At 45.8% G+C, this 14,256-nt stretch overlaps 1 protein-coding gene across 1 annotated transcript; it reads right to left on the bottom strand.

Moving 5' to 3' along the window:
• Window positions 1–301: 301 nt before the first annotated feature.
• On the bottom strand, window positions 302–5,310 carry hoxc1a (homeobox C1a). The gene is made up of 2 exons (XM_086214832.1): window positions 4,588–5,310; window positions 302–1,218 (listed from the first exon to the last, which is right to left on the bottom strand). Exons 1-2 carry the CDS (start codon window positions 5,054–5,056, stop codon window positions 824–826), a joined length of 864 nt encoding a protein of 287 aa, XP_086070958.1. The 5' UTR covers window positions 5,057–5,310; the 3' UTR covers window positions 302–823.
• Window positions 5,311–14,256: the final 8,946 nt, after the last annotated feature.

The raw sequence follows: 14,256 nt of genomic DNA, 5'->3' as shown, positions 1-14,256 counted from the left end.
ATTATCATTTTCGGGTGCATGTTTGGGGGCAATAAAAGAGCCCGATCGTCATGTTTCGACTTTCTATTAACATGCAGTTACAGATGCATGCAAAAGCTCACAGATTTGTGGCTGAGAAGGAAGGATCAGCACGGATCAATACTCCTCATACCAGCGGCCAATAAATCTATGTGTCAATTATGGCATTTTAATCTTCGCGTGAAAGCAGGATAATAAAAACCTTAAAACAGAAAGACGTCTAAAATAATCAGGAACAAACCAGCCAAATAATTATCAGCCCACATAAAATATTAAGGAGGTGTTTTCAGTGACTTTTATCTGTTAATGATTTTACAGTTGTTACATTTCCACAATCCTGCAGCAGAATTGATTGAGTACGGATCAGTATAATAATTCTAATATCCAATAATAAAATAAAAAGCCTTAAAAAGTTTTATCTTGTGCCAGTAAAATAAATACATTCAAACTATTAATAAATAAAATAATTTACGTGACTTTAAACAAAACTAAGCACGTCTCGTTTAATAAATATATTAAAATCAAGTCAGTCTCTGAATAAATTGTAAAAAATAAATAACTAGTTGCCAGAAGTTTCAATATAATTCTGTATCGTCCTTCAGAGAACAGAGATTTGTCTTGAATTTTAATATTCACGTAAAAGCAGGACTAAACTTTCTGACCCGTTCTTGCATCAAACTTGCCTTTGCTCCTCTCGCAAAAGCATCCAACGTGGCCCGCACGCAAACGTAGATCAAAACATCTGCGGGATGACGATGATGCTGATGATGATGATGATGATGATGATGATGCACGATGCTGCGGCTCAGGAGTTCAGGGGTTTGGTGGGTGAGGACAGTCCAGCAGAGGGGCAGGTGTCCAGGGTGCCGGCGTGCGAGTGCGCAGCCGCGGGGCCAGACGGCTCACACAGCAGTCCGTCTCTCTGCAATTTCTTCTGCTTCATGCGTCTGTTCTGAAACCAAACTTTCACCTGCGTCTCGCTGAGCTGCAGGGCTCCGGCCACCTCCACCCGCCTGGCGCGAGTCACGTACTTGTTGAAGTGGAACTCCTTCTCCAGCTCGGTCAGCTGTTTGTTGCTGAAGCTGGTCCTCGGGGGCCCGTGAGCGGTGGGACGGCCATCCGCGAAGGGGCTGCTGCTACTTCCAGCTTCCACCGCGCAGAGGCCAACGATGCTGAAGCCGCCGGTCATGTGCGCCCTGGCTGGGGACAGAGGACACGAAGACGGCCATCAGCCAGATCAGTTAAGTAGAGGGATAAAAGTATCCACGCCCATATTCAAGATGAACAATAATCCCCCAGTTGAAGCACATTTCTAATATAATTAATTGATCCATGTCAGTTATGGATGGTCACAACTCCTAATTTGTAGAGATTCAACACTACATGTGTTTTTATCTGATGGCCTGTTTTGTAATGATGAAAAATATGAATGAATATTCACAGCTTCGTTTCATACTGAAGATATTAGTGGAACAAAACAGTGACAAAAAAAAAAAATCAATAAAATTAATTCCAAGAGAGTGATTTTGTAAAATGTTGCCTGAGCCAGTATCTTGATTTAAACTCTTCATCCAGGAGCCATTTTTTTTTCTGGCTGTAAAATAAAGATGTATTTTACTGAGTGACCAATTTTAACAACAGCCTACAGGTGCACTGCAAAATCGTTTGGTGCTGTAAAACAGGTGTCGAGGGGATTGTGTTTTTACTGCCTGCTTGGACGCAACAACAGAAAGATCTCCTTGTAATCCGAAGCAAACAAATCACAATCTGTAAAACTAGCAGAGATGGGAATGGACACCTCTGGCTCTATGAAGATTTTCAGGTTTATTTCTGGAACGCAGTGGAGGTGGAAGAGTGACAAATCCTAATTGTAGAGAAAGAGTGTGTTGCTGTGTGTTGAAAAGTAGAAATGTTTGGTATTAACTGCGTTCATCTGAATCATTAATAATTTGCCTGGAGGCCTCTGTGTGTCAACGACAGTTTAACAGTTTACAAATCCTTTCAAACACTGCATTAATGACAAATGTCTCCATTTTTTCCTCTGAGGTTTCTGGGTTACACATTAAAGTATCATCTGTGCTACTTATGTGCAATGAATGACAGGAAGCGCAGCTTAATCTTGATTTTTTTCATTGCTGACTCTGTGGTAGTCGTCAGTGTGTCTTTGCCTCCGAGGAAACGTGCTGCTGCTGCATAATGGAGTCAGTGTTGGAGGTGTAGCGTGATGTCTCCCACCACAATTCACAGACAGGAAGGTTAACAGGCCTCCAGCCACTTGGAAAAGCATAGCAGATGGAAAGGTCAGTTATAGGATAAATGTCGACATCTGTGTTTTAAGAAAATGAATGTCAAGGTGGCTGAGGATTAGAGGGCGGCGGACGAGAAGAACCAACACAGAGAAGGCAATTAAGAACTTGAGCTTTTAAGGGTGCAAATCACATGCACATTCTGACGAATGGCTGCAAAGATAATAGAAGTGATGCCGGCCAGGACGCGTCAAAGAATCAAACCAAATATTTGAGAAATGACTTGCATGCTTAAAAATAGCCAGCCAGCAAAGGGAAAGAAAGGGCCCTCCAAGCCACGCAGAGGGAAGAAGAAAGGGGATAGATCGATACGCATTGCCTCAGTCATCTGGGCATCCAGCCCACAGTAATTCAGGTGCTGTCAAAGCATAATTGAAGAATGACGCACTGGGAGTATATACACTGAGCAAGGAGATCAGGTTACAGCACGTCTGAGGCCTTTCAACATGGAAGGATACGCAAGAAGACCTTGTTTTTGTGCCAAAACCAATACAACCTCTAGAGGAAGGCATACTTTTACTAATTACTCTTTTACAAGTTACACAGTAGCGCTAATGAGTTACTCGCACTAGGATCCCCCTCAGAGAGAGTGCAGAGATTCTACTGCGTAGGTGTGTGTGTGTGTGTGTGTGTGTGTATGTGTTGGACATGAGGAAATAAAGATTTGGATCAGATAAGTGGGAATGTCGCTGCTTGCTTCCCTCTCACTGGCACCATCACAGGAGCGTTACAGCAGGATCACGTCATTTCCTGCTGCTCCATATTCAGGGACCCGAATCAAAAACCCGCCGCTAAGCTTTAAAAATGACGGCGTGTTTCTTTTTTTTTTTCCCTGACAGTTGCTTCTTTCAGGACGATGATGTCATGCGTGTACGCATTGAAAGGGAAAAGAAAAGGAGCAATAAAATGAATCTGGACATGTTCAGATCTTACTGGCAGACACGCATCGATTTTATGAGGAAAACAGAGGGAAATCTGTGCAGGCTGACTTTTTCCTCACTTAACACTGATCAGGATCTGATAAGGGGATCAAGAAGGTGTGTGTTTGTGTTGTAGGCAAAGTCAATAACTGATAAAATTGTATCGTTCCCATCTCTGGCCACATTTGCAAGATTAAAAGTGCGGATGTTGTTGGCACCTGTCCTCCCCCTCGCTGGCATCCTCAGAAATGAGTTTACACACCAAAACGAACCCTGCATGCTAATCAGCACATTGTGGTCTGGCTCATCACCCCAAATCACGCGTGAAGCCGCTTGGCACGCGGACGAGCTCCAGATAACACGTCCACATGACCGGACCCGCTCCTCTGTTCCCCTGCACCAGTTCTGAGCTGCGTTGGGAGGCGGATGCAGGCCCGAGCGACCCGGGCCAGCAGCAGCACACTCACTGAAGCTCTGCTGCAGCAGCACCGGAACCCAGCCGCAGCCCCAAGGCCAGCCGGTCCTCAGACTATTGATCAGCCCAATGATCTATGAGATACAATAACTCAAACAAAATTGACGACTGATAGGCATTTTCGTATGATCAGATTATTGGTGTTTTTTAAACCCTGCAGGGGTTTGTGTTTTATTCGGTGGGCTCTCTGCCCAGAACTCATCAGTCAGGGGATGATGATCTGTGACAGCAATTATGTTAAAAAGGTGGACACATATAAAGGTGCTGCAAACTGAAATCAATACACAAAGGCTTTCATTACAAACAGACAACTAATCAATAGTCAGGGAGCACTCCAGCTTACAAGAGTAAGTTTTACTCAACTTCCTGTGGCGATGCAATCCAGTGCCGTGATGCATTGTTCACAGGCTAATGGTTAAGGCTAAATAATTGATCATTTTCAGGCTTGAATGTACAGTGAGGCTCAGCAGGCCTTTGACTGCGTGAGCAGGCGAGGTCCCTGTTGCAACAGTAGGTGGAGCAAACATGTTGAACATCGCCGGAGTCCAACATGGACGTGGAAACAGAGGCTCGAGCTCTGCAGCTTCAGCTGTGACGTCGCTTACGCGGAGCAGCGGGCGTGCAAACGCTTCGATAAGCGTTTAAAAAAAGAAGAAATGGTTGAGGAACGTGTTTGCTGGGAGGGCGACACGTCATAGCACACGTCAGACCCACTTTCAACATGTCGGGAAAACAACAAACTTCGAGCAAAAACTTTCCGTGCTATTATCGAAAGTTAACTCACGTCAAAACACGGAATCTCTGATTTCCTGCACATGCGCACCAGCGCCACTTAATCCGTCCAAACTTTGTTGTGGCGCAAACTCACCCGCCCGGTGCGGACTTCTCCTCACTTTCATCCACTCAAAAGTTTTACTCCTTTCATCCCCATCCGCTCCGCTGCTGTCCGAGCCGCTACAACTCGCGTGAATCTCTGCTCCGTCTCGTGAAAGGATCTGAATTTGCTCCGTCAGTGACCCGAAACCGGAGTGCCGCGTCTGGCCGGGGAGGTCTGTTGAGCTCGGCCCCTGCGCCCTGCACCGCCAGGGGAGCCGGGACGAGTTGAGGTAGTAGGCCGGTGTGGAGGAGCCCCCGAGGCTCCGTGGAGGACAGTCCGAGGAGCAGCGAGGGAGAGTTGAACCGTGAGGACGCGGAGAACCAAATCCGGAGGCAACTTCCTCCTCCTCGCGACTGCAGAGTTCAGGATGGTGCGGGTTTCTGACCTCTTTAGCTCGGCGGCAGCCCGTCAACAGAGGGCTACTCTCCCCGCCGGCCGTTAACTCTTGATAGGAAGTCATTATCACCTCTTCCCTGCATAATCATTGGACGGGGTCTCACCTCATGCCCGGCCTCTCATGCACGGCCGGGCGGCTGGACGAGCGTGGGGACATTCCTCAGAGGAGAAACAGCCGTCCCTGATTGATGGAGATGACGTGCCCTCCCGGTCTCGGCCAATAGCTGGACATCTCTTTCACCGGGGAGGACGAAGCTGAAGTTGTGGAACTCGAGGCAGGTGGACACCTCCGTGCAGGCCGTGGCGACCAACCGCCAACTTTCCGACCGCCATCATTCAGCGCGGAGGGCCGTAATGGGCCTCTCGCACAGGTAGGTTGTGACGTCACACGTCTGGGACTTTGAGAGAAGCTTTGAGAAATGCTGGTGGTGCCTATTTTTCACGGCAACGGTGATTTTTCTTCCACGTTTCATTTGCATAATACAGAGCCACATTGATGCGGCTAATGGATTATGCAAATCTGCCGAGGCTCCTTGAAAAAGCGAGGAGCTCTTTAGCGGAGGGCGGAGGTCATGTGAAAGGCACACTTAATGGGTTCAGAGGTCATGGCAGCTGGTATTTAGAAGTTCAGTGGCAGCAGATTTCTAATTAGCCTCGAACAAATACAAAAAGAAAAAAGAAAAAGAAAAAAACCCAGCGGAGATCAAGAAGTTGTAGGCCCAACGAGAGGAGGACGCAGCCGCGCAGCCTCCTGCTGCTGATCCCAAACCAGCTCAGAGGCTTCGCTCCGGGGGGAGGGAAAACACAACTTTAAAACACACACGAAGACTGCAGCTGGATCAAGTAGCGGGACTTCCATTCATGGCGATGGTGAATTAATCCCGGGTCTAATCTCAGCGTCCAGAAGGTCGAAAATAAATAAAAGAAATGAACGAGGAAATAAAAGTAGAATTCGCCTGTTTTTAAGCCAAACCTCATATTTGCTGTCAGCGGCTCAGGTGGTGGAAGAAAACACAGATCACGTCACACATTTAATTATTTATTATTTTGAATTAATTGGTTGCTGCTTTGATCAATAACCCGCAGAATAAATGTAATTCACACAATCAAACTCGTAAAAACTGCAGCCGTGAAAAATGGAAATGCTATAAAATATAATTACATAATTGTAAGTGATAATGACTTAATAATAAAATGGTAATTTATGACTAATAATTTCCTCACTACCAGGAAGTTCTACGTTTAGTTTTTAACACAGTTTTACAATTAAAATGATTTTTCATCAGTAAGGTTGCAGTTTTTATCCTCACACCTCTAACAAACCCCGTTTCCGCCCTCTCGTTTTTATTTTAACACTATTTCCTGTGTCTTTTAAGTCCGCAGTAATTACAGAATAATTCAGCGTAATGAACAACTTCTAACTGCGTTCTTACAGCACAGAAATATGGTCCCAGCTGCGGGACTTAATGGGATTCTACAGGCAGCGATGTGCTGAATGACTGAGTGCAATATCTCCCTTCCCTCCATGCATTTGCATGGCGCGCTGATCCATCTTGGTGTCAGCTCGGAGGTTACTCAGGGTTCACGCGCTGGCTTGTTTCTCTCCTCCACACTCGATAAATAAATCTCTGCAGCTTTCTGTTTACCGCCTGAATATAAATTTGTTTGCAGTCGATCGAAGACCTGTGCGGAGGTATTAGAAATTGTATTTCTGTAATGGCTTTCAGCAGAGGGAGGGAGGGGTTGCAGAGAGGGGACAAGAAGAGGGGGGAGAGGGAGTGAGAGAGAGAGAGAGGGAGAGGGAGAATCCAGGTGTGAGCGTCTCTGCTCACCCATATGCAAACTAATTTTAAAAAATACAGCCGCCTATTACAGCCCATTCAAATTACATTTAAAACCGAGTAACCTTTTTATGTAGTAGGACAACAGCAGCAGCCCCTGTGCTCCTGGAGCGCCATGTGTTTGATTAGCATACTGAAGTGTTGTTCCACATCGCTGCCCCGCACCTTCACACAACAGAAGTTAGATTGTCACATTTACTGCCTCCATCCCCTAAACCACAAATTTCACCCGAGACGGCGACAGAAAGAAGAATTTTCACACAATTTAGCAGAAATGGATCCTCGGATCTCAGTCTGATTTCCCTCCAACCAAAATCTAGGAGCCATTTACACACGCAAGCACCACAACATCCCCATCTCCATCATCACCGGCGCCGCTGCTGCTGTGACTGGAGGTGAAGCAAACATGGCAGCACTTGGGTGGCTGTGTCAGGAGGAGGGAGGGAATATTGACTGATGCTAATTTGTTTTGCGTCCATGCTCTGATGTGTGTCAATAGGCATTCAGGGCCCGGGATCAGCGCGGCCGTGCTCGGATTACCACCGTGGATTGAATTGAACCCTCATCCTGCTGCTGCTGCTGCTGCTGACATGATGCTCCGGCTGCTGGTGACATCAGACCCTCGCCAGCCCTCAAACATTGTCAGGCTTCATTATGTGTCAGCTCTTGACCCTCACAAGACTGGGAATTAACCAGCGTTGACAGACGACGGTCACCAGCAGCCGGAGAGGTCTCCGCTGTTAATGCAGTTCCAGCGGGGGAAGATGACAGCCATCGAGGCGCGGTTATGGAGCCATCATGATCAAGCTGTGATGGAGGAAGCTAAAACAAGAGCAAGGAGCGGACAAATAGAGAAGGCTGATATTCAAGTGTGGAGCGGTTGAAAGAAGGCCATCCATGTGATTGATAGAGCATGTCAGCGTATTTCAAATATTGACATTTTTGACAAATCGTGATGTTGGAAGTGAGGTTCATCTTAGCCCACACACAACCCAGGGACCCCAGAAGAAAAAAGTCATCCACTCGGGGTGTGAAATTCTAATAATTGTCTTTGCTTCGTTGTTGAATCGTATGAAATCTGTCACAGTGCATAAACCATAATCATAAATCCAAAGCAAGTACTGTGCAAATGGTTGGGGACATTACAGATAACTGCATTCTGCACAGGCTCAGCATTGTGGTGGGGAAGCAAATACCAGGACTTCTCAGCGATAGCCTGTAGTGGTACCGGGGCGCTTCACAGCTTCGGTGAGCCGAGAGGCTTCGAGTCGGCAGAATCCCAAACATCATGACAACAAGCCATCAGTCATGTTCCCCCCGAGCTGCTGCACACACTTGTGCGCTTCCGGAGTTCTTACTGTGGGAAATGAGCAGGGTTAAACATGAAACAGGAGGAAATGTTCATCATTGCAGCACACATTGTTTTTCGCTGCAGGGAGAGAGAAGGAGTGTTTGTGTTTGTTAGGCTTTTTTGCTTAAACATCCCCTGCATGTTCACAGTGCAGATCAGCAGTCTACCGTGCATGCTAAACATGGTTATTATGCTGATAGAATGATGACAGCCCTGTTCAAGCCTCAGTTTTATCATTGAAGCGCTTGCAGGATTATTCCTGCACACTCAAAAAAAAAACCCAAAAATGATTCATTTTTCTCAAGTTTAAATATAAAAAGTGAGTAATGGATGTTTACAGGATGCACCGATCGGGAAATTCTGGGCCGCTGTGGACGTAGGTGCTGACGGGGTGTTTTCTTGGTTTATGTTGTTCTTTAATCCTTTATTTGTGTCAGGTAAACAAAAACACCTCATTAGAAAGAACTCTACAATTCCAAAGCCTTTCAGTCCATCATCACATCGTCGTCCAGGATAAATCTGATCCTGCACACGAGCAGAGCCTTTCACACACGTGCACGAACCCCCACCGCTGCTATCCGTCAATGCGTCTTATTTGCTGATCGGCTGATAGTAAATAGTGCGAATATCTGCTGATACAGACGCAGAGCCGATACATCGGTGCATCCCTGGGTGTTTGAAATAACCAAACATTAACTTGAACCCTCTTAAAAAGCTTTAATGTTGTTTATGTGTTTCATCCACTGTGAAACCCTTGTTGAGCCGATATGAAGTCAAATGTTCAAACCAAAGACTTCAAATGTGTAAGTGGAAAATTATGGTTATGACACTGCAACGTTAAGAGGGATACGACACGAGATCTAAAAGATTCAAAATGTCCGTGCTCCTGAGGAGTACAGCGCTGTGGTCGTGTTCCTCACAAAGACCTTGACCTCTGACCCAGTCCCAGAGGTCTTTTGTGTCAAAATTAAGCAAAAACCCCTCTACACACATTCCTGAGATATTTGCTTCATGTCAGCTGACCGTGATGTTGAGCTTTGACCTTTGACCAGCAAAACCTTCCAAGTCCATCACTGAGTGTCGGTGGACACTGGTGCCAAAACTGAGATCAAATTTGTCCCATCAAAGAACCCTCTTGTCCCGCTGCCGCTGTCAGAGGCCTGAGAGGAGAACAACGCTGCTGCAGGGTGGACGAGAGTCACGTCTCCAAGAGCAACTCAGTCAGTCAGAGAGCAACAGCTAACAGACACAAAACATCCAGCCTGACGCTGAACAGCGTCTCAAGCGCCATCTGATAAATAGTCCCCCTAAATGCAGTAGGTATTTTTAGAAACGTCAAGTTGCCCGCCAGAGTATGAAATAAGTTTGGTTTGTACGATGTTTGGCAGCACAGCAGGAGTTTAATGATCCACCATCAAATATGAAATACTGCTTTTTGCATTTGCTAAGAGACAAAAGCAGACACTTGTGGCGGAGTGATTGTAGGCCGTCTTGTGTTGTAATGAGCCACACTCACACTCTCAGCTCATTCCACATTTCCAAAACACTTGTTTTGTGGAAATCATGCGACACTTTGCTGAAGGCTTCAATATATCTGTTTTTATTGGAAAACATCACCGTTCAAACGCGACACTCATTTAACAAGACAAGCTAAACCTGTCTGACTAATGTGTTGGCTGAGGAATCAGAGCCAGCGAGCTGGACGTGCAGGTGACGCGTCAGGTGTCTTGGTCAGCAATGGAGGCGAATGATGGAGGCAGAGGAAGAGAGCAGGGGTCATTTTCAATAACTTACCCTAATATTTGGCTTCATACTGGGAGAAACAGGATACTGGTACTGCTCACATGACCAGCTGGCAGCTTTGATGTGGTCTGGGACAGTGCACAACCACCTGCTGCCGTGTACTTTCATTCATAAGTGTTATTCTTGGCGTGATGATGGAATGTCCATGATTGGCACCCCCACCCATGCAGACCCAGGGTGACATTGATGCAGGAACATGCCGGAGCTGATGCGTCACTTTCACCAGAACACGTGCCGTCTGCCTGGCCAGAGAGAACGCTGGTTGAGACCTGTTACATCCGTGTTAGTCCCCAGCAGCATGCAGGATCTTACACGTGTTGTATGTTCCTGCTCAGACCAAATAAACAACCACTCCTCTTGTGTCTGAGCTCTAAAGTGTCCAAATAAGCACCTGGAGCCATTTGTGAGCTTCGCATTGTCCAATGATACATTTTATAGATGTCTGCTTCTTTCCTGCACACAAAATTGTATTATTATTTTTTTTATTTGTATCATTATTATTAGCATTATTATTATTAGCATTATTATTATTATTATTATTATTATTATATTTAAAGTCTTCAACTTTTGTCAGCTATGAAGCATCTTGTGATTAATCAGGCCGCACGGCCGAAGAGAGAGAGAAGTTGTCTTTACTTCTGCAGCTGATTCCTGAAACCCTGTTCATGTAAAAGTGCATTTAATACCAATTCTAATTTCAACAAATGCCATCCGGTCAGAAGGTGATGAACACAGCTGAATATGTTTGCTGAGCAGTTCTAGAAGTTTCCATGGACGTATTGTCACTATTGTGAGGCTGCAGGTGTCATCGTCTTCGCTGTGGGAGCAGCAGAAAGGTAGCGGGCATTGATTCTGTGTGATAAAGCCATTGGGTATTGAATAATTCCTGGGTGATCGATAACGGTCAACATGTGACATTTAGCAGGGCGACTGTTGTGATTACAAGTTCATTCATTTCACCAGCCTTCCTCCGAGGGAGAAGTGAGCTCCAGCAGGCACGGAGACATTTTCATCACCAACTTACCTTTTATTGTCACCGATCATCCTTAACTGGGAAGCATTTAAAATGTCATTGATCTTGATAATGCCGCGCTGTAATATGACAGTAACAGTTGTATGAGATTCAGAGAGTCAAATTTCCAAGATTGATGAGTCGTAGCAGTTGAGTTATAATCCATCTACCTGACTGATGCTCCAGCTCTGTTCCACACGAAGGAGCAGACAAATAAATAAAACCCATAAAGGTGACACAAGAAATTGATACTTAACAATCATCTTGAGCAACAAGCACCTGGAGAGGCTGGTGGGCAGCAGTAACTGCGGGGGGGGGGGGGGGGGGGGGGCAGAGAAGGTTAGCAGGTCATAAAAAGAACAAATCCTCCTAAAGGCCGAGCATTAAAGTTCAGGGTTTTGCTCCACTGTGGCCCAGACTGCTCCTGCCAGCAGTCGCTCCTGCTGTGGGTTTTAGGAGCAGCGTTATCCTGGAGTTGCTAATCGTTTAGAAATCAAACTGAAAACCCGTCCCAAATCTATCAATATTACGTTTGTGACAGTTGTTTTTTTGAAAGCGAGGCTTCTGAGGTTTAATCAAATGACAATAAAATCACAATAATTTGATGGATTACTCTGTCAAATGAGAGCTCTTAAGTGTTCGCGCCGTCACACACTGCAGCCCGAATGAGGGTCGGCAGGTTTTGACCTCTGAGGAAACCATGCAGTTTATCGTGTTCACAGAAGCTTGATTCGTCCTCATACCTTCTCTCCAAAAAACATTTTCTGTGAAATTTTGTGAGTGGGCTGTAACGATGTTGTTTCATGGCAAAATAAAATCCAAAACTGACTCTGTGCTGAGGTTTGATTCCTGCTCGCGTGATTGTTTTCCTTCTTGATGACTGGTTTTGTGATTCACCTTCTTACCGGGAGACCAGAAATTGTGTGTGTCTAAAACTGAACGCTGTGTGTCAATGGTGGTCTTCGTGTTTCTGTGTTATTGTGTAGAGTAGCACGGCCCTCTAACCGGGCCACGACAACCATGATCAGCCGCAGTCACCGTCCCGACTCTCCAGAGTGGGATGATGTCAACATTTGTTTTCCTTCAATGAGCGCCGTCTATTGCACATGTGGTAATTGAAGTTATTATCTCCTCAACACACTTGAGGATGATTCTTAGTCATCATAAAAGGACGATGATTACCACTCTCAGACGTTTTGGAGCTTTTGGAGTGTAGTCATCTATTTAGGAGAATGCTGCGAAGTGTGATTGGAGTCTGTTAGAAAATGTAAACATGCAAACAAAACCTTAATGCAAAGACTGAGGGTGCAGATAATTTTAGCCCCTCTGATCATTACGGATCCTGACCCTCCGGGGGGAGAAACTGGCACTGGAAACTTCTGATCGGAGCTGAAACTGTCACACACACACACACACACACACACACACTATGTCATTTATTCCTTGTGACTTTAATCAGTGTATATTGAATGGAATTACAGCTTCGTGGCAGCAGTTTACTGAGCTTCAAATGTTATGTAAAGTCTTTGTTACGCGCACAGCGGTTTTGTTTTCAAGGCCATTTTAAAGAAGAACAACAAGTTTTGGGGAAACACATTTATTGACCATCCTCCCCAGAGCCAGACGGGAAGATAGAGACCCTCCTCTGCTCCCTGTGAGCTGAGACCCACAGAGACCAGCTGGCCGCTAGTTAGCTTAATAGTAGTGGGTGGGAGGTATTAGCATACCTTGTTCATTTGTCATCACACTGATAAGGATCAGGATCTTTTTTTCTTCATAAGTAATCCTCCTCGTCTGCTCTTCAGAAAGTCGTCCATGATGTGCAGCAGCAGTCGCTCATCTAGTCTTCAATATGCTGCGTGTTTTATTAGTGGCTGCTGTGTAAAATTGCTACGCCAAGTCAGGAAAGCAGTTCCGACAAGGAGTCTGACTCCAGAATAACAATATCTCACGATTTCTCATTTCTGTTTCAGGAGGAATATTATCCACAACTGTTGTTACTTAAATGCAGACAGAAGAAGGCATGCTGACGCTTCCCAGCCACAACCATTCATTGTGCTAAGCTAACTAGCGGTCAGCTGGTCTCTCTGGGTCTCATCTATCTTCTTGTCTGGCTCTGGGGAGGATGGCAAATAAGCGTACATCCTAAAAAGTTGGCGTGCTCCTTTAAGACACATTTTCAATTGTAACCCCAAGATTACAACAGCTGCACATGGGACAGTGGAGCATCCATCAATGGAGCGGATGCAAAAATTTCAAGTTAATGATGGAGTGTAACCAAACCTGGTTTTGTGGCAACACGGCTGGCATCAGTTTCCACCTCAAAGAGCCACTTAATGTGTCTCTCCAGCCTGAACGAAGCCTGGAATTAAGAGAGGAAAGCATGCAGGGATTGTTGGCCTCCTTGGTTGAAACAGATGTCATCAAATGGGGTGTCAAGTTAGTAAAGAGGGCATAATGACTCGCTAACTGGGAGCAAGCGGCTAACTTAATGTTGAAATGAGAGTCGAGTGCCCCCCCCCCCCCTTGCAGTGAGGTCCTCTGGGGGCTTTCCCTGACCCCTAGGGATCCCCCTTTGACCCTATCCACAGAATTACTGCACTCCAGTATGCGGGTTCTCCTGGTTTTAGTGTCCTGAAGGAGAATGTGGTGAGGAACCAGAGGTAAAGCTGCTATTGAGCCTCAGCACCACTGACACCATAAATCACCCAGCATATGTAAGAATCTCAGGAATCCAACACTGTCTGCTTCTTCCCCACAATCCCCCCTCTTTCTCTCCCTTTGTAAGCGAACATATTTGCTTGGGAGGACCTCACCTCGCTCCCTGTTCTCCCTCTCCTGCCCTTTATTACTTCTCCTCTTAAATAATCCAGCTGTCACCCCCTCTTTAATGCACGTGTAGCGCAGACCTCACTTTATTTTATTCATATTTTCCAGAGTTATAACACCTATATTGCTCCCCTGACGCTCTCTGAGACCTGCAGCAATTGGTGTCAAATATTTTCCAAATGACAGCTGATCCAGCGTCTGATCAGGTAATAAATTAGGAGAGGGAAGTCTTTCTATGCGGGACCACGAGGGGATCAGCTTCTTCATTACTTCCCTCATCTCATAGCTGTCAGTAGTCCTCTGTGACAGCTCATTTACAGTAAGGCCACTGATATAAAACTGTCAGCAAGAGCAAAAATTGTGGGCAGTTTTGTTTATAATGTTGATACTGGAGCCCGCATTATCAAGTGTAACAGAAGGTTGGCTCC

Source organism: Aulostomus chinensis, chromosome 9, assembly GCF_037954235.1.
Source record: "Aulostomus chinensis isolate RoL2024-O1b breed Wild chromosome 9, RoL_Achi_v1.0, whole genome shotgun sequence".
NCBI classification, from domain to species: domain Eukaryota; kingdom Metazoa; phylum Chordata; class Actinopteri; order Syngnathiformes; family Aulostomidae; genus Aulostomus; species Aulostomus chinensis.
The sequence above is the reverse complement of the archived record's forward strand: the minus strand, read 5'-3'. Positions and strand labels throughout refer to the sequence as shown.

Coding starts and splice junctions, on each gene's coding strand:
- hoxc1a (XM_086214832.1), bottom strand. CDS start 5,056: ATGACTTCCTATCAAGAGTTAACGGCCGGCGGGGAGAGTAGCCCTCTG. Junction 1,219..4,587: donor GAGAAGTCCGCACCGGGCGG/GTGAGTTTGCGC, acceptor CTCTGTCCCCAG/CCAGGGCGCACATGACCGGC.